Source organism: Schistocerca americana, chromosome 4, assembly GCF_021461395.2.
Source record: "Schistocerca americana isolate TAMUIC-IGC-003095 chromosome 4, iqSchAmer2.1, whole genome shotgun sequence".
Lineage (NCBI taxonomy): Eukaryota > Metazoa > Arthropoda > Insecta > Orthoptera > Acrididae > Schistocerca > Schistocerca americana.
In genome coordinates this window covers 471,477,958-471,497,300 of record NC_060122.1, presented here as the reverse complement: position 1 = coordinate 471,497,300, position 19,343 = coordinate 471,477,958, and the positions used below count along the sequence as shown (strand labels likewise).

At 38.5% G+C, this 19,343-nt stretch overlaps 1 protein-coding gene across 1 annotated transcript in view; it reads left to right on the top strand.

Moving 5' to 3' along the window:
* Window positions 1-13,972, top strand: part of LOC124612385 (centlein-like) — a 569,059-nt gene extending 555,087 nt beyond the window's left edge. Inside the window, exons 16-18 of the mRNA XM_047140562.1 lie at window positions 7,122-7,199; window positions 9,643-9,767; window positions 12,570-13,972. Coding sequence (XP_046996518.1) covers window positions 7,122-7,199; window positions 9,643-9,726 — 162 coding nt within the window. The 3' untranslated portion in view covers window positions 9,727-9,767; window positions 12,570-13,972. The remainder of the gene's footprint in view (window positions 1-7,121; window positions 7,200-9,642; window positions 9,768-12,569) is intronic.
* Window positions 13,973-19,343: the final 5,371 nt, after the last annotated feature.

Sequence of the window (19,343 nt, the reverse complement as noted above, 5' to 3'; positions counted from 1 at the left end):
TGTTATTCTGTCAGAGACAGCAAAGGACTTGGAAGAGCAGTTGAACGGAATGGACAGTGTCTTGAAAGGAGGATATAAGATGAACATCAACAAAAGCAAAACAAGAATAATGGAATGTAGTTGAATTAAGTCAGGTGATGCTGAGGGAATTTGATTAGGAAATGAGACACTTAACATAGTAAAGGAGTTTTGCTATTTGGGGAGCAAAATAACTAATGATGGTCGAAGTAGAGAGGATATAAAATGTAAACTGGTAATGGCAAGGAAAGCATTTCTGAAGAAGAGAAATTTGTTACATCGAGTATAGAATTAAGTGTCAAGAAGTCACTTTTGAAAGTATCTGTATGGAGTGTAGCCATGTATGGAAGTGAAACATGGACGATAAATAGTTTGGACAAGAAGGGAATAGAAGCTTTCAAAATGTGGTGCTACAGAAGAATGCTGAATATTAGATGGGTAGATTACATAATCAATGAGGAGGTGTTGAATAGAATTGGAGAGAAGAGGAGTTTGTGGCACAAATTGACTAGAAGAAGGGATCAGTTGGTAGGACATGTTCTGAGGCATCAAGGAATCACCAATTTAGTATTTGATGGCAGTGTGGAGGGTAAAAATCGTAGAGGGAGACCAAGAGATGAATACACTAAGCAGATTCAGAAGGATGTAGGTTGCAGTAGGTACTGGGAGATGAAGAAGCTTGCACAGGATAGAGTAGCATGGAGAGCTGCATCAAACGAGTCTCAGGACTGAAGACCACAACAACAAAAGAAGGGGGTTTCTTGCTGTGGCACATCCTTTCAAGCTGGCTTCTGTCAGTCCCCTTTTTACTGTTGCAACAGATATTGTCATGTTCATTTCTACTAATTCTGTACGAATTTGGGTCACTGTTTTGAATCTATTTCTCTTACTGGTAATTCTGATATATTTATAACCACTTTTAGTTGTTTTACAAGGTTGTCCTGGTTGTGGTATATCCTTATTGCTACCTGTTGTCTTCTGGTGGTGAAGGGTGTATTGCACACCCCCTATAGACACACTACACTGTTTCACAATTTGGCGAATAGATAAACCTGCTTGGCTAAGTGCTACATTTGCAGCACATGTTTATATGGATATATTCACTCGTGGAGCCATACTACCAATGTGCACACTTCAATGTCACTAAGGAACTGACATGCAGGAACCACATGTTAAGTATCGTAGCAAAGCTTGCCCTTTGCTGTGGACATCACAGGTGCACCAAATGCGGCATCTGTCAGCAAATAGGTAAACAATCAGAGAGGTATATAACGTTTATGTACACAACATTGTTTGTTGGATACTATTGTATCTCAATGACCACAAACAAAAATCACGACATGTGTACAACTGTTGTACTATTCCTCTGCTCCCTCAACCATACCCATGGAGTCAGACCTTATCTACAGAAAACTAGATGTCATTTATTGGGTGTATTGTAATTAATGAGTGGTAGTGTATATTGAAATTATGAAATTAATTTGAACATAGCTGTTACGATAAGTTCTCAGTATAGTTTAAAGTTGTCTCTGTGTGTGTGTGTGTGTGTGTGTGTGTGTGTGTGTGTGTGTGTGTGTGCGTCAGTTATACCTGTCAACTATCGTGCCAAAAGTTAACTGTATTTACCGTGTAGTATTATTCACAGCCTTGCATAATTGATCAAATTGTTGTGTTATTAGCTGTTCCTTTCAAGTAGAAGTTTCATGTTATCTATCACAGTTTTAAGGTAAAAAATATTACAAAATGAAAACCAACTGCCTAGTTTGATGCAAGAATGAGAACCAGTAACAGAAAAATTCTCTTGTTTGTTGATTGTTGCCCGAGCAGCAGTACAAATTTATGAAATGAGCAGTTAAGAGTTCCTGTCGACAAATTGCAGCTCTTGGATTTGGGCATTAGCCACACCTTCAAAACTTGTTATAGGAAAGCCATTATACAGAAGGTATTAAGTGATGGATGCTGGAAAAGATCCATCCTCCCTTAAAGGAACAATTTTAGATGCATTGCACCTTATTGCCAATGCGTGGACAAATGTTAAGGGGTCCACTGACTCTGACTGCTTTTGAAAAGCGGATTCACTGAAGCAGAAAAAGTAAATTGATCTGACATACCAGATCAGAGTAATAATGATGACACCACAACTCTTTTTTCTTCTATGTGGTAAAAGTTGCAGTTGGACCATTCAGTGCAAGATTTCCTAGAAGTTGATAGCAATGTTGTCACTGTTGAAAGTATATATGTTGAACATATGGTTGACTTTCATATACAGGGAAATGGCGACAGTGCAGGAAGTGATACTGATAGTGGTGATGACAGTTGGCTTCCTGCAACAGTGATGGTAATAAAAAATATATTTCTTGTGTTGGTGTCAATGTTTTCCATTGTGTTTACAACCTGGAAATCCATACCGAAAAAAATTGTGTGTTGTGGCAACAGACTGCTCCATAGTACAGCCCAAAGACTAGGTTAGATAGAAAGTGACAATTTGGTTGTGAGTTGGTGAAGCCCCAATGAATGTAAATGTGAAATATAGGCTGAGAAGACAGACTGCAATGTAGTATGCACCGACCTCTACATTTGTGCATCATATTTAATCCCTTAATGCCTGAATAAATTTCTAGATGAAAGATAAAAATAAAAAATTGTGGCACTTTAGAGGTACCCATAACACTCAGGAGAATGCACCACTTGTCAGAAACGTTAGTAGCTTCAGGCAGAACCAGCAACTACCAGTACTGGTACTCAAAAACAGTCAATCTTCCGATTATTAGCACAGCATTGGTATGATGCAAATTTGCAACACTCTTAAGAGGTTAAAGCATTTTGTAAAATTTCACACACTTTTTGTTATAAAATATAAAAGGCTGTATACATTCAGGGTACTGTGTTTGGTACACAAGTATAAATATGAAAACTGCAAAATACAGCACCTTAGCTTCATAAACATTTAAATGATCACGGCAGTCACTTGGTTTGCTGTTACCTGCCTCTCACTAAAATGTGCCATCTTTAGTGCAATTTGCTGCACTAAAGCATCAGGAAAGGTCACGTCAGTGACTGAACATAGTACCAAATGAAGAAAACCTGATAAGTATTTTCATTCATACTATTTATTCATTTACATAGTTTACTCCCACATTGGAGAACTAAAATCAAACATAATACGACAGAGTCTACAATGATTAAGTTTAGGTCTTAGCAGTTAGCAGTTCCTTTGTTTCCCAAAATTTCTTCATTCACTGTGATCTGGCTGCTCGTTCTTCTTCAGATATGACATACTACTTCTGTTCTGATGGTTTTAATGTCAGCTGTGTATATTTGTTCTTTAGAAGCAGTTTCTCGTCTGTGTTGAATTTGGTGTATGGTGATGTTCAATTCATCCAGATCACTTGGTACTTCTTTAAGCCAGATGTTTTTGGTTTTACTGTTCCAGAAGCAGTTGGAAAGTTGCTTCAGGATTCTAGTATTTGGTAGGCAAGATATGTGGCCGAAAAATGCAGTCCTTCTTTTCCGCATTATATCAGTAATGGATTCACTTTCTTATACGTTACTGAATTGGGCAAAAGTCTCCACTGCTGATTAACTTGATGTTTTTTACTGCAATTGTTCAGAATATTCTTCTATCAACTTTCTGCAATTTGTCAGTTGTTGCTTCCAGTTTAATGACAGAGGAGTAATGTGGAAATTTAGCATTTAGTGAGAGAGATCGTTTTTTGTAGGTTGGCCATGTGGTTCTCTGTGCTCACTGTAGTTTTAATGTTCTACTATTTATTGATGCTCTTTCATTAGCATCCAGGTAATAATCTCACCAAGATATTTAAACTTTTTTACTGCTTTAATTTTTTGATCATTATGGAGTGGATGTGTCAACTGGGAAGCTGAGCATAATTTCTGTTTTCTCAAATGAAATTTTCAATCCAACCTTTCCCGCTAATCATTCTAGTTGTTCTATCTGAACCTTTGCTTCATCAATATTGTTTGCTAACAGCACCAAATCATCTGCAAATGCAAGGCAGTTAAGTCGAATCTTTCTTCCAATCTTAACAGGTGGTGGGCATATCTTGTTCCATTCACACATGATTTTTTTCCAGCACACAACTGAACAATAACAGAGACAATCCATCGCCTTGTCGAAGGCCAGTATGAATCTCAAAACATTCAGAGAATTCATTTCTGAACATTACTCTAGCTTTGGTATTTCGAAGGGTGACTGCAACGAGGTGGACAAGTTTCTGATGTAAACCAGATTCTTTAAGAATTGACAGTAGATATTCACAATGGATACTATTGTATGCTTTTTTAAAAATTGACAAAGGTGATCGCTAGCTTCTTGTTCCTGACCCTTTGATGTTTCATTACCCATTTGAGACTAATAATTTGATCAGGACAGCTTCATTCTGGACAAAAACCTCCTTGATATTCGCCTAGTTCACCACCAAGCTGTTCACGAATTCTAAAATACAGAACCTTGGAAAAATTTTTATAAGTAATGTCCAGCAGGGATATACCCCTATAATTGTTTGGATCTTATCTATTTCCTTTTTTGTGTAGTGGATGGATTATTGCAACATTCCATTCCTCTAGTAACTTCCGAGTATTCCAAATGTCAGTAAGACGTTTGAGTAAGTTCAGAATAGTTTGTATATTTGCATATTTCCAATAATTTCGAAGTGAGATAATCGCTGCATTACATCATCAGGATGAGGTGGTATAACTCTTTCTAAATGTGTTTTGTTTCTTGGATAGGGGTCAAATTCCAAATGATGTTCAGGTTCCGCACTATTTAGTAACTGCTTGAAATATTTAGCCAATATCGTTGAATTGCCATAAATGTTACGTGCTACCTTTCCGTTTGTATCCTTCGTTCATACTATGTTCACATATCACGCATAAACTATGAAGATGCAAGAGAGGTTGCTGCTGTATAACTTTTGTAACTTAAAAAGTAATTTCCCACCTTTTACATTTTCCAACATTTTACACTATTTTTTTACGTTCTCTTGAAAAGTGTAAAAGCTGGGTTTCACTAATATCTTCATTAATCCAAGTAACAATACAAATACAAGAAAATACCCCACACATTCACAGAGATATGAAGGATCGAAACAGAAGAACTCAGATTAGAAAGGTTGTAAGACTGTTCAGTTTGCACAAACAAAAAGAACAATGACAGAAATAAAAGATTGGTTCAGTAGTGGAATTAAAATTTAGTGTGAAAGAATATCAATGATAAGGTTTGCTGATGACATTGCTATACTCGATGTACAGTATAATTACTACAAAATACGGAGTGAGTATAATGACTACAAAATACGGAGTGAGAGTAAATCCAAGAAATGTGAAAGTGATGAGAAGTAGCGGAAATGCGATTAGCAATAAACTTAACATTAAAATTGGGGTCCACAAAGTAGATGAAATGGAGGGATTTTGCTACTTTTGATGTAAAATAATGCATGCCGGACAAAGAGAGGAGGATATAAGAAGCAGACTTGTCTAGTCAATTAGGGCAGTCCTTACTAAAAGGTAGTCTACTTTTATCAAAAAATAGTCCTCAATTTGAGGAGGAAACATACTTATGGGGCAGAGAATTGCATGGAAATGAATCATTGACTGGGAGGAAACTGGAAAAGAAGACAACTGAAACATTTGAGTTGCGATGTTACAGAAGAGAGGACTGATAAGATAAAAAATGAGGTGGTTCTCCACAGAATCAGTGAAGAACAGAATATGTGCAAAACACTGTCTAGAAGAAGGAACAAGATAATAGGACATTTTTTATATGTCAGAGAATAACTTTTATAGTGTTAGAGGGAGCCACAGAGGGCAAAAAGAAAGAAGAGAGATTGGAATATAGCAGTCAAAAACCTAGGATTTTTGGTATTAGTGTTACTCTGAATGAAGAGTTTGATCCAGGAGAGGAAACTGTGGTGGGCTGCATCATACCAGTCAGAAGACTGATGACAAGAAGAATGAACTAAGGGAAACTGTGAAACCTTTACTAGCAAATAACTCAAGGAGCATCAATTTTAAACATTAGACAAATAATCCACAAAAAGCTTCACTGGTCTGGCAACTCATAGTAACAAACATTTTGAACTTACGTATCTTTACATAGAAGGTAAGCATTCCATGAAACAACAGAAGAGCAGACAAATGGAGTTGCTTGGAGTATTTGTATCTTCTCCCCTCAGTTTATAGTGCTTCAGCCAGTACAAAATCCATTATACTAAGGATTAAATCACTATTTTACAAGCAAATTTAGTGCTTTTACCTTAGGATAGAATGTCAGCTACATATTGAGCATTCAGAGAAAAATATCAGATGAAAGACAGAGTGTATGACATACTGAGATATGACAAATAAACTTCACTATAGTGTACCAAAGGCAAAACTTCACTATAGTGTACCAAAGGCAATAATGAAAAACAATTAAATAACAGAAATAAAGTGGCTTATCACTAAAAGTCAAGTTACACAGCAAATAGTCAGTAATAAATGTGAAACATATGACACACTTTCATAGAAATGTAGTAATATTGTTATATTCCATTCTGGATTTTCCATTGTTTGACTTTCATAGAAATGTAATAAATGGACTGCACTTTTTTCTTTAATTTTTCTCCATCATATTCTCAGCTATGAAGCAAGTACAAGTTAATCAAAGGCTAAAGAAAACGTGATTAGTTCAGTGTTAAATTCACAGCTTTCAAATTTCCATATAAGGCGGTCCATTATGTAAAGTAAAAGTGAGTGCACAATCAGACCCAGAGGACGACATGATGTTGACATGCCACCATGTCATGCCATATGGCATCACTTGGATGTGGAACAGAGGTGCATGGTGTTAGAAGACCATTCCCCTAGCAACTATCAACTGTACACACCTTGGTGCCCTACTTCCCATTGAAGTAGCTCCTTAACTGGTACCAGGGGCCTGACTGCACCCTATTCCTGTCCTTTCACAAATGAGAAATCTCTGGCAGTATCAAAAATTGAACCCAAGTCTTCCTCACGGCAGTCAGCTATGGAGATGGACAGCGCCTTATGTAGTGTAGAAAATATTTTGTTGTTATTAATGCATCTTTTTCTATTTTGTTACACAGAAATTCCTATTGGGGAACAATCTGATGTCTACAGCAAAACGAGGCATTGTGTACTGGAATGACATATCTTGTGCAAAGGTAAGCATGTTTGAAAATGCATATTAGAAATAATTTGCTAAACACATAAATAAGTGGCCCATAAACAACGAAAAATTGAGCTGTCATACAGTATTTTTTCAAAAAAATTTGTTTTCTTAACATGGTAACATATGAACATTATCGCTGATGTCTAAAAGTTGGAAACAGCTGCATAGAACTTTTTTTTAATTTTATTAATTCAGTCCAGTATAAGACCACATGCCCATCTTCAGTAACACACTGTAAGTACGATTTCTGCATAAATATTCTCTAAAACAATACTACATAATTAAATCATAGCATACATAATTACATATATGGCAGTATATGTCTCATGCTATTAAGAACAAACAGGGCTAACCACACAAATGTCAGCAGAATAATTCATTCGACATATCAATACTGACAGTATGCTGCGAAGATAGCCATATGGACTGATTCACTCCAACATAATAAAATTTTAAAAACAAATACTACGCCAGCAATTTCAATTATTAGTCATCAAAAGTGAACTTCTTGAGACATAATAAATACTTCCTTGTCTTATACCATGTATGAAAACATTCTCATAGTAACAAAACATCTAACTGCTAGATTTGTCTTATTTAACATTTTTATTATGCATTATTTGTCACTCATAAATGAAAATAAGAATCACCGTCAGAATACAAAGATGTAAGTCTTTGGAATGCATAATGAAGAACATAATATTGTAAAAATGACTGTGACTCTGAAAGTAGAATACACTATGAAATCTGTCATCCAGAACACAGATAATAGGAAAAAATAGTTAGACTTGGCTAGAAAGCTGTAGGTTTTGATTTCAGTTGATTTGATTAATACGGGGAGGTAGCCCGCTGTTACATATATCAAAACTTAGTTTCTTTTGCACTTTTGCTCCCTATAATTCTAGTGAACCCAACCAGTACCCTTAAAAAGTATTAGGAGACTCATTGCTAGTTCCTGATTAGACTTGATTTCTTCAGGCTATAATGACATCAGTATTCTGTGTCTTTCGCCATGTTTTTGTTTTTGGATTGTTGTCCAATGTTCTGCATGTTGCCTTCTGATCCAGCCACAAAGTTTTGATTTTACCATTGCCTTATTGATAATTAGGACAGGTTCCTGTCCAAAAAACGGAGTCATCACACATGTGCTCGCAACTCTTATCAGCTTTTTGTTGCCACTAATTCCTGCATGACTAGGGAACCACAGCAGGTTTACAGTGCCACTTTCCCCTAGTCTCCCAAGAGTTTCATAGAAATCCACAATGATCTTTGACCTCATTGCAGGGGCCGATCCACTGCTCCCTTCTTCCAATTGTTGGACTGAAAGGTTTATTGAAACAGCTGGAAGTTATTGTACAGTAAGTCAGCATTTACCCAATGATTCCTATATTCACCATGTTATGTTGGTGTGAGATTCTGGAGATCCTAAAGGAATCCAGTTATTTCCTGTTTTTAACCTGTATGCCCCTGCCGCAATCTCCTTTGTAACCCAAAGGTGTATGTCCAGTGTGATCTCTGTCCCAGCAGGGGGTGTTATGGCTAGCAGGCCAAGCTCTGCACCTTGCCACGCTTCTTAACACTACTTTCTGTTCTTCTTTATTCCATAATATTGTAGCCCCATAAAATACAGTGCTGTATATCCAGTACAACTCCTGGGGCTCAGACCTCAGTTTATACCACAGGCCCTTCTAGTACTCATAACAGTACTGTTTGCCTTGAAATATATACTCTTCATATGAGGAGTCCATGGTAGTTTCACAGCCAGAGTTACTCCTAGATACTTTATTAGCCCCTCTAATGACAGAGTTTCATCAAAGACCTTGACATCCCAGTATGTGTCCTCAGTATGCTTCCTTGTAATTGTATTATAACAGTTTTCTTGGGACTGAACCTTAGGTCCTGTTTTCTGCACCAGTTTTCCACAATATGTAGTGCACATTGTGCCATTGTTCACATATACATTGTTCTACTAGCAAATTTGCCAAAAATTACTGTAACTAAATCATCAGCATATCCTTGGCAAAAATAGCTTCTAGTATTTAACTGTTCGAGTTCATTCACCACTAGGTTCCACAGTAGGGGGGGGGGGGGCAAAACCTCCCTTATAGACACCCCATGGTGGTGTTGATTGCCATTTTCTCATCCATCATGATGGCTCCTTCCTTTATTTTACCTAGCTTGGTCTTAATCCACTTGTATATGGTGGTCCCACTGCCGTGCTCTCCTGCAGTTCTAACAGTGGATTTGTAGGTCATACTGCTAAAATCCCATTCAATATCCAGAAAGGTGCAGAGAGCTTTTTCCTGACAATGTAGAACTAGCTACAGGTTTTACTTTTAATTCCTGTCTTTTTAAAGAAAAGATTATATCTTTAACCACAGGTGTATGATAACATGGGTTCATAGTTATAGTTTGTTAATTTTTTTATGTTCCAGACTACTAGAAGCATGCAGTCATGGAGTTTCACTAATGGGACACTGGGAAATCGACAAGAAAAACATCTAGTGCAGCAAAAGTAGTCTCAGAAGAGGAGTGTCAGTCACAGCAAGCAGTGCACATGGTAATTATTTACTCCAACACGGCAATGCCTCAATGTATGAGCATAATTTTTAACTTTCAGTGATGCAAAATCTAAACTGGGGCCAGCAATGGTGTGTCAAACAGTATGTGAGCCTGATGTGTGGGCCAAAGCTCAGCCTGTCTCTGCTTTGTTCAGTGCTTCTTGGAAGTACCTGGTACAGTGCGACATTTCATTTAGTATAGTGGTATACTGGTATGGCTTTTTCTGTTGGCACAACTAACTTCAGTTCCGGAGAATCGGGGTGTCACCACTGTTTACACTTTGCTGTTTGTTGATGGTATGAAGGACATCCACAGTTCTAGTGGCTGTTTGCACAAAAAGTGGCAATCTAGTTATCTATCACCATAACCCTTTAAGAGTGAATGGGAATGATAGAAGAGTGGGATGAGAACTTTTAATATCTATTATACAGTCATGTAATCGATGGGTACTGCAAATCTGCTACGAAATGACATTGCAGTACCATGCAGAAAGAATTTAAAGATTTAGTTGACAATGAAAGAGCAAAAAATTACAATGCTCAAAAGACGGCATTCATTGTTCTGTACATCAAGAAGCATTTTGTGCTCAATTTGCACGCATGGAGCAGGTGATGAAATTGTTGGTACAAATAGTAAAATTTCTGAAAGTGCACACATTATTCCACATGGCTTGCAACAGTTTTGATGGAACTGAATGAAGAGTATGGAGACTTCATATATTACTGCAAGTACATTGGTTAAGTCAAAGGGTATGCCTGGAACAATTTTTTTATTTAAAACCTGATATAGTTGAATTTATGAAGGAAAAAGAAGTGCAGGAATGAAAATTAAAACTTCCAGAATGGATTGCAGACTTCACATTTAAAGTGGACTTGACTACACACTGCCCACTGTAAGACACAGCAAGGTGTGAAACAATTTACTTCTGGTTTGATGGGGATGCACACAAAAAGAAACTTGCATTGTAGAAGGGGCAAATTGTGACATGCTGTCCAATTCCCTCACTGACTTTAAAGAAAATGTGAGGTCTGAAGAATTAATTGTAGCCTATAAAGAATTACAAGGATAGTTTTCTAAACACTTTGAATATAATGCCAATCTCACATTTGTTTTTGAGCTGTTTTCAAGACTGTTTGCCATTGCAGTTGAAAGTGCCCCTGTGCATGGGCACATGTAACTGTTGATCTGCAATGTAATTCACATTTTAAAGACAAATTCTTTTAAATTACAAACAATGGAAAATCCAGGATAGAATGTACCAATATTATGAAAAGGATAGTTGTTACCCACCTTATAGCATAGATGCTGAGTTGCAGAAAGGCACAACAAAAAGACTGTCAGAAAGATAGCTTTTTGCCAACAAGGCCTTTGTTGTGCCTTTCTGCAACTCTGCATCTCTGCTATATGGCGAGTAGCAAATATCCTTTTCATAATATTGTTACATTCATCTTACATTACAACTGTCCAGGATGTCTACATTGTTTTCCTCAGGGAGAGTTTCCCAATACCCATAATGAGGTTGCAAAAGTTCTACAATATTTCAATCAACATATGTGTGCAAAAGATCTTTTCTCAATAATGAAAATAAATTTGTCACCATTATGTGACAACCCGAGTGTGAAAATCTGTGATACTGTCTGCATCTGTCTGTATGCTGACAGTTTGTACCAGAAAAAAATTATGTCTTCAGATTGCCAAAAATAATTAAATCGTACTGAAACTTTGTTTTGCTTGTGATCTATGTAGTTGATAAATGTGAAATATGAAATCAATTCGTATGCAGTGTGGCTGCATTACCATCTAAATATGGTACATTTGCAGTTTCCCCCCTCTTCCTCTCCTCCCACTTAGGCAGAATAAGGTGGTGGTGGGAGCTGTGTGCAGCCAGGATGAGCACTATGGCACTCAACCCAGGGCACGGTTTGTGTGCCAAATTCTTGGCTGCCTCTGATCTAAGTAAAAATTCTGTGTTGAAAGCTATTCTTAAAATCACAGCCACATATCATTTTCCAATACACAAACATCACCACAGTCTAATTCAGGAATTATCTGATGAATAATAAGGACTAATGAATACTGAAATCAATGCTGAAATGTTTGCTCTTTTATGAGGTTAGAGAGAAGCAACAGAGAAAGGGGAAAAAGTAAAGACAGTTGGGAAAATGAAGAACGCACAAGTTGAATGTAAGATCAAGAGCCACACAGGGGCAAAGAGAGGAATAAGCTAGACTGATTAAACTTGCGACATATTTCCATACTGTGACTGTCAAATAGGTACTAAACTTTAAGATAGTAACAAAACAGAAAACATATACAGAAAACAATTGAAACATAGCTCTGGAAAACATTAACTGATCAAAAAAATGGGTTTAAAATTGAGAAACATGAGACAAGAAAAGGAATAAGGGACTACAAGATGGTTAAGTACAGGAAAACACACTGAGGCAAATTAAAGGGCAGCACACTAATTGTCAATTGGGAAGATTCCATATTTATGTGAATTGTTATAAGAATGAGAGTGAGTCCTATAAGGGCCTGACAAAAACGCTATTGATTATTGCTACATTGCATAATATATTACACAGCAGCAAGTGGCTGTATTGTTGGCCCTAATCATCAGGCAGTGCTGATAAGATCTTGTGAATAGTTATATGGGAACTGTGAAAGTCTATATCAATGATTTCCCTTCCAGTATATCTCATGATGGCCATTATCACACTTCCCAACTATATGATAGAAACAGAAGCCAGTGGATTTAGAAGTTTCCATTCTATGTCATTTTATTTCTTCTTATTTACAGTTGTGGGCCTCACTCTACTGGCTAGAGGAGAAGCTACATCACCATCAGCAGGATGCAAACTGTGACGTTGTGGTGCCAACATTTCATGTGTTACATGGCTTTGAAAAAGCTTATTTCTTGTATAAAGAATAGCATTTGATGTTACACATTCATTTTGTGCGAGATATGACCAAACATTACTGGAATTTTCTAAAATGCAGATTGTTATCTTAGTACATCAGTTGTAGTTGTATACAATACCTGTTTCTTATTAAAGAGAGATAAAGCTTTGAAGAAATTTTACGCTGAGATATCTGGTTGTAGAATTTGGCAGTGAACAACTGCAAAAGTAACTATATTCAGAAAAGCATACCGTCACTGCTGAAGTGCCATTCAACACTCTTATTCAGTCTCAGTCCATGAAATTGTGACATAAAGCAATAAAGTTCTGCCTACTGGTCAACCATTCTATGGCGGTGTATTCATGAATCTTAGTGTGGAGCAGTGACATTAAACAATGGTTCAGTTTCATATATGAATGTTCCTGCAACAGCTGTGATCACAAGTTGTGGGCACATGTCATGACCTTTCTAGCTTTTGTCTAGCTTTGTCCACCACACGACTTGAGAATCTCATGACAAACGGCCATATAAGAGTTTGCCCAACTTTTTTTAAAACAGTGAGCTTAGTCACCATTTACAGCAGATTCTCAGAACTGCCAAGGATTTTTCTTCAGCTGGAGTGCTAGAATTGAGTACATCAGAACAACTGAGGAACTACTTAATGGAGAAGCTAATTGTAACAGCTGGGAGATTTAGATGCTGGCAATAAGCCTCTCCTGATTTTGCCGTCCTGGAAGTATTAGACAGAGGTTCAAGCAGTTTTCTTCTTGCAAGTCAGTTACCTGTAAGCTAAGAGCTGCAAGGAATTTAGTTCACAGTTCATCCGGCACTATAAGATAAAACAGGAAAATAGGAGAATATTACAAACTTTCTTAGTGAATCATATTGGAAAAGATTTTTAATTTGTATTATGAATCTGGATAATTTTTGGTCATATCTCATAAACTGTTTCCAAGCCATAAGGCATGTGTTATAGGATGCCACATTTTAATAGACTGCTTCAGCACTACAACTTCAGGCTCATAAAGTACAGTGCTGAAGAAAAATTGTAAATATGTAATTTTTTTATTTGTTGACTTATAAACATAATTATTTTGATAATCACCATTTCACAATGTAAGTGTACAGTTAAATGTAAATGATCATTTCATGTAACATTGAATATATAGTGCAAAAATATTAGGTGCCAGCTTACAAACTATGCACATTTTATATTGTGTTATTCTCAAATATGTAATGCTGTCTCCTATAAAACTGTATCATTCTGCTGAAAAAAATGAAAAATACAAATCAACCACAAGATCCTTGATATTTTCTTGACTTTTATCACCTGCTTCATATTTCACAGATATTACATAGAGTGAATTTTCAGTACATTGATTATTTCCTAGATCCTTTCAATTTCTCACTGTAAAATGTACAAAGGCATTTAATACCTAACTATTTATGTGATCACCAGTATGCAGGGTGACGCAGCTAAAATAAGGGACCATAAATATCTCCATCATGAGTAAATATTTTGAGGTGTGGTTTCCACTAAGCTATAGGAGACACTATGGTGAATGTCCAGATGTATGCAAGTAATTTTTAATGTTAACAATTGCCAAATTATGAAAGTGGCTTTATTTATTTCAAGTGTCACTATCAAGAAATACAGCAGACATGCATGTTTTGTATATTTTTATTTTATGCAAGGACACATTTCAGGCTTTCATCCATTCAGCTTGCATAATATATTTAGATCTTCTTCAGTACAATGATTTTCTTGCACACATTTTGTGCCACAGCTGCCTTCTGTACTTCAATTAGAGGCACTTTTACTGCCTTTGGTATGAACATAAAGGGGAGGACAGGAGCCACTAATTACAGAACAAAAGGCAGCAGCACCACTCAAAATGCAGTCAGGAAAATTATTATACACATGTTCATGTAAATTTATTATGCAAACTAAAGATGAGTGAAAACTCAAATCGACTGTTTTGCATCTACATAGGGCATGACAATGGCAGAACCATCACTGTTGGTGCAAATGTACTCTAGCTAACGAGACAATGCTTAGACATGAGTATGGAGGAAAACACAATGTGACAACCACAAATGACTTAACAATTTGGCGCGCAAAACCTGGAGCACAGTGTGATGTGAGGGGTCTGGTCCAAGTATACTGATGTTAGCATAATAACTACCAAACCAAGCCTATTGCCACTGGCAAGTAAACATCTGGGTAGCGGCTCTGCCAACATCATGCTTCACACACGCCCTCCGTTTCAGCATTCCTGTTCTGTTGTACTATGATATCCATGACAATTCATCTGCAGCCACCTCAGTGTCTACTGGCAGGAGTACTAAATCCCTTCCCCCTGAAAAGGCCACATAGGGCAAAAATGGCCTGACTTTTCCTGCAACCTCCATCACAAAAGCAAAGAGGGGACAAAATTCCCCAGCAACAGATCAACCACAGAAGGAGACAATGCTGATGCAGCTGGCCCTGCCAGAGGGGCAGAAGATTGTGGAGGCTGTTGTACTAGTTGATCCCCCAGCTACGGTGGGGACAAGGACTCATCCACTGGGGAGTGGGGGAGGAGGGCACCAGTTTAAGTTCCATGGGCTTCGCATCAGCAGTTGCAGGAGCTATCCACACCAGTGCCCTACTTTGCAGTCAAAGTTAGGACAGCAGAGAGTGTGGTGGGGACAGCAGTAGCTGAGCCCACAGCTGCAATTTTGTGCCTACAACTGTAACAAAGCCATGAGCGGCCCCTTCAACCAGCTGGCTTGGAGAAAGCGACATCGAGGGCCCAACAGATTGTGGATGCAACTGATGGAATGACAGGTCAGCTGCTCCCAAGCAGCATCCACCAAAACCAAATGTTGACCATTTGGCCCACCACTACACACCGCAGCCATCCCTATTGCTGGCTGAAAGACCGGGCTGAAATGGCAATCCTATGAGGAAAATGTGGTGGGTCGCAATGGTCCAGGTCATGCAACTCAGATTTGCAACAAATCTAAAAGGCTCTGCTGCTGGTGCGTGTGCAAATTTTTCACCTGGCTTCACCCAGTAATCAGTGTCACCCAGAACATGGCAAGAAAACTAAACAGGGAATTGCTATGGGAAGACACGGACTTCTTCATTTGAGTTTTGAAAGTTTGCATGAATTGCTCCACCTCAGAATTAGAAGCTGGGTGAAACGGAGTGGTAATTAGATGCTGAATACCATTTGAATGCAAATATCTGGAAACTCCTATGACACAAAATTCCAATCATTTTTTTAATTTTTGATTTTTGTGCAGTTGTCACACACCGGCAGAGATGAATGTGCTGCAAGGGCCATAAATTGTCTGGTCACATTTGAGGCTGTTTCCTTCCCACATTTTCTTGCAGGTGTCACAACACGTCCCAATAGTACAATTGACTAACAGTTTGTCCCTGTGGCATGTACTCATAATGAACTGCTCCTTCAAAGTCAAAGAAAACTAACAGCAATGCTTTGACATTTGATCTGACCTGATGAGCTTTTTTTGGTCTTGGAGAACTTTTACTGGCCCATTGTGAAGATTGAACCTTGATCTCTACATCATAACTGTAGACTCACATCTCACCATCAGTTATGATTCTCTTAGGGAACATCTCGTTCTCATTTGCGTGATCCAAAAGCTCTTCACAGATTGCAAGGTGAAGGTCTTTCTGGTCATGAGTCATGAGCCGTGGGATGAACTTGGAGGCAACATAATACATTTCAAGACGCTGTGTCTGGATTTCATGACATGATCCAACAGAAACGTTACATTCCTCTGCAACCTCTTGGACAGTCAGTCTTCGACTGCCATGCACAATTTCATTGACATTCCTGACATGAGTGTCTTTGATAGACGTCAAAGGGCATTCTGAACAAGAGTCATCTTTAACTTTCCTCTTGCCATTTTTTTAAACCATGTGAACTATTCATAACACCAAGTACAGCTTACGCACTCACCACTGTAGGCTTCTTGCATCATTTCGTGTGTCTCTGTAGGAGATGCACACAAAATTTAATGCATACATGTTGCTCCTCTAACTCTGCCATCTCAAAATTTGCAAACTGTGCTGCACAACATCCTACTGAAAAATAAACAGCATACATAGGACAATGAAACTTCAGGAAGCTACACAGTAAACACAGACGTGTCCAGGGATGCCAACCCCATTTCACTCCAACACACCACTGGCATTAAATTATGAATGTTCCAGAATTTTTTGAACATACCTCGTATAGTACCAAGATTATGGTTGTCCCAGACAGGCAATTATAGATCTTTTCAAATTAACACTCTGACAAGAGGACCATCAAATCTGTTAATAAACAATTTTGATGAGTCTTGGGTCTGTTGTAGAGAGACCTATCCTGAGTGTCTGGCTGGTGGCTTTTCATGCAGTCGCTCCTATCTTCCTAGAAAATCAATGTTGAAGTTCTGTGCACATCTCCTGTACCCCTAACATTAGACATTTTGTGATAAAGCTACGGTTTGTGGCTAAGGTACACAGCTATCACACTGAAAGTACAGTTTAAATTCCAGCCTGCATACTAATTCTCCTTTCTTTCTGTTTCTTCAAATAGAATGTCATTAATTAGTATTTCAGGCAAAATTATTCGAAAATAGTTGTTTTCTCTTTAGTAATTTCATTACTAAATCAACCATTACAACAACCTTTCTTCGAATGAGTATTCCATGTGTTAAAGAATAGATAACAGTATCATCTTTCTTGCTATCACTTGTAGTACTAGAACAGAATTCCAGGTGGTATTTGTTGTAGAAGCAACTGATACACAAATTCATAGAGGACTTTGCACATTTAACGAGAGCTCCTTAGGCAGGAGCACACAGAATCTTCAGAAGTGATACCAGAAAATACATCTCATTTATATTCAAAACGACTGTCCTTTCTTCAATCAACTTCGATGTGTACCACCGGTATTTGATCATTCCAGTGAAAGCAGGTGCACTAAATAGACGCAGAATTAAAGAACATATTTTTATAGATTCTTTCCTGGAAGTGATTTCTTGATTAGTCTTTAGCAACTTGGGAACATTTTGCATTTCTTTCATGAAAATTTTAGCCTGACTAAAATTAAATATCGCAAGATTGGCAATGCGGAGTACATTTGAATGGGATAATTTTTATGGTGCTGGTGGGTGCATTTCTTTCAGCTACAAAAATTTGTTGATAAGGTCTTTGATCAGGTGAACAGGTGAACATTATCCAAATATTTTAAGAATACACATTTGCAGACTGTTTGCTGTAATGACTGGTATGTTAATGAATTTATTACAGCAAAAATTACTGTTTTTGAAAAATCTTGCATGACATATACTATTTAACGATATTCTTTGTGATGAAGGAGAAAAAAAGGAACGAAGAAAGAAAAGTAAACCAATAGCATCTGAAGCTGCACTGCCAGCGTGATAGCCATGAATGTTAGCTACTACACTACTTTCACTTGGACATAGTAGCACAAATGTTACAGTTACAGGAGTTATGCATTACACTTACAGCTCACTTTTCTTGGAAACTTTAGGTCATCGTGTGAAATGCGCCTAACTAGGCAGTCAGAAGAGGTTCCTCTACAACATACCTAAAACTCCTTGAAATCTGTGATTACATGTTTTGTGTTGGCAGAAGAGCCAACACCGTGTTATGAGTGGAGGCCAAAATGCACACGTTTTAGCTCATGCAGGCTGGCATGAAGAGGGAAGAACTATACTGACGTGAGGTCTGGAACATGACAAGGAATGAGAATTCGGAAAGCGGACATAATTAGTTTGATACTTAACTTTAATCCATTAATGATGAATTTCACTCTTGACGGTACATGATTCACAATATTATCTGTTCAGAATACATTCTTGAAGTAATTATAGGAACTGAATATGGCGCCTTGCTAGGTCGTAGCAAATGACGTATCTGAAGGCTATGCTAAACTGTCGTCTCTGAAAATGAGAATGTATGTAGATAGTGAACCATCGCTAGCAAAGTTGGCTGTACAACTGGGGCGAGTACTAGGGAGTCTCTCTAGACTAGACCTGCCGTGTGGCGGCGCTCGGTCGGCAATCACTAATAGTGGCGACACGCGGGTCCGACGTATAGTACCGGACCACGGCCGATTTAAAGGCTACCATCTAGCAAGTGTGGTGTCTGGCGGTGACACCACATTCCTCCCCCGCAAATCGGTGTACGGTTGTGGTATAAGGCCTCTGTCCGCTGTGGGGAGGACCCCATGTTGACGTATGCGATGAGGTGGCGAGCCTAACAACAGGCTAGGCTGTGCCACCCGCACCCTGCCATTCGGACCACGGGGAGCTAGGGAATGCCTGAAAACCTACTCCAGGGTGCACGCCAACATGCGGTGTATACGCCCGTAGAGAGACAGGGGGAACCGAAGGGCTGACCTCCATCAGGCCGGGGCGCCCGACGGGCGAAGACAACATATGGTCCGGAGTGGGCAAGAGTTCCATGTCGGAGGACAACTGGTCCCGGGGAGCGATTGGCAGCACCCAGGGGGGCACCCAGTGGCTGCAGCGACGCTTCCACTGCTGGTGTCGATGGCGGGAGAACAGGCAGAGGCAGCGGCGCGTCGCCATGGGGCAAAATGGAAGGCAGCGTCGGCAACACCTGGGGCGCAGGCGAGCCAGTAGA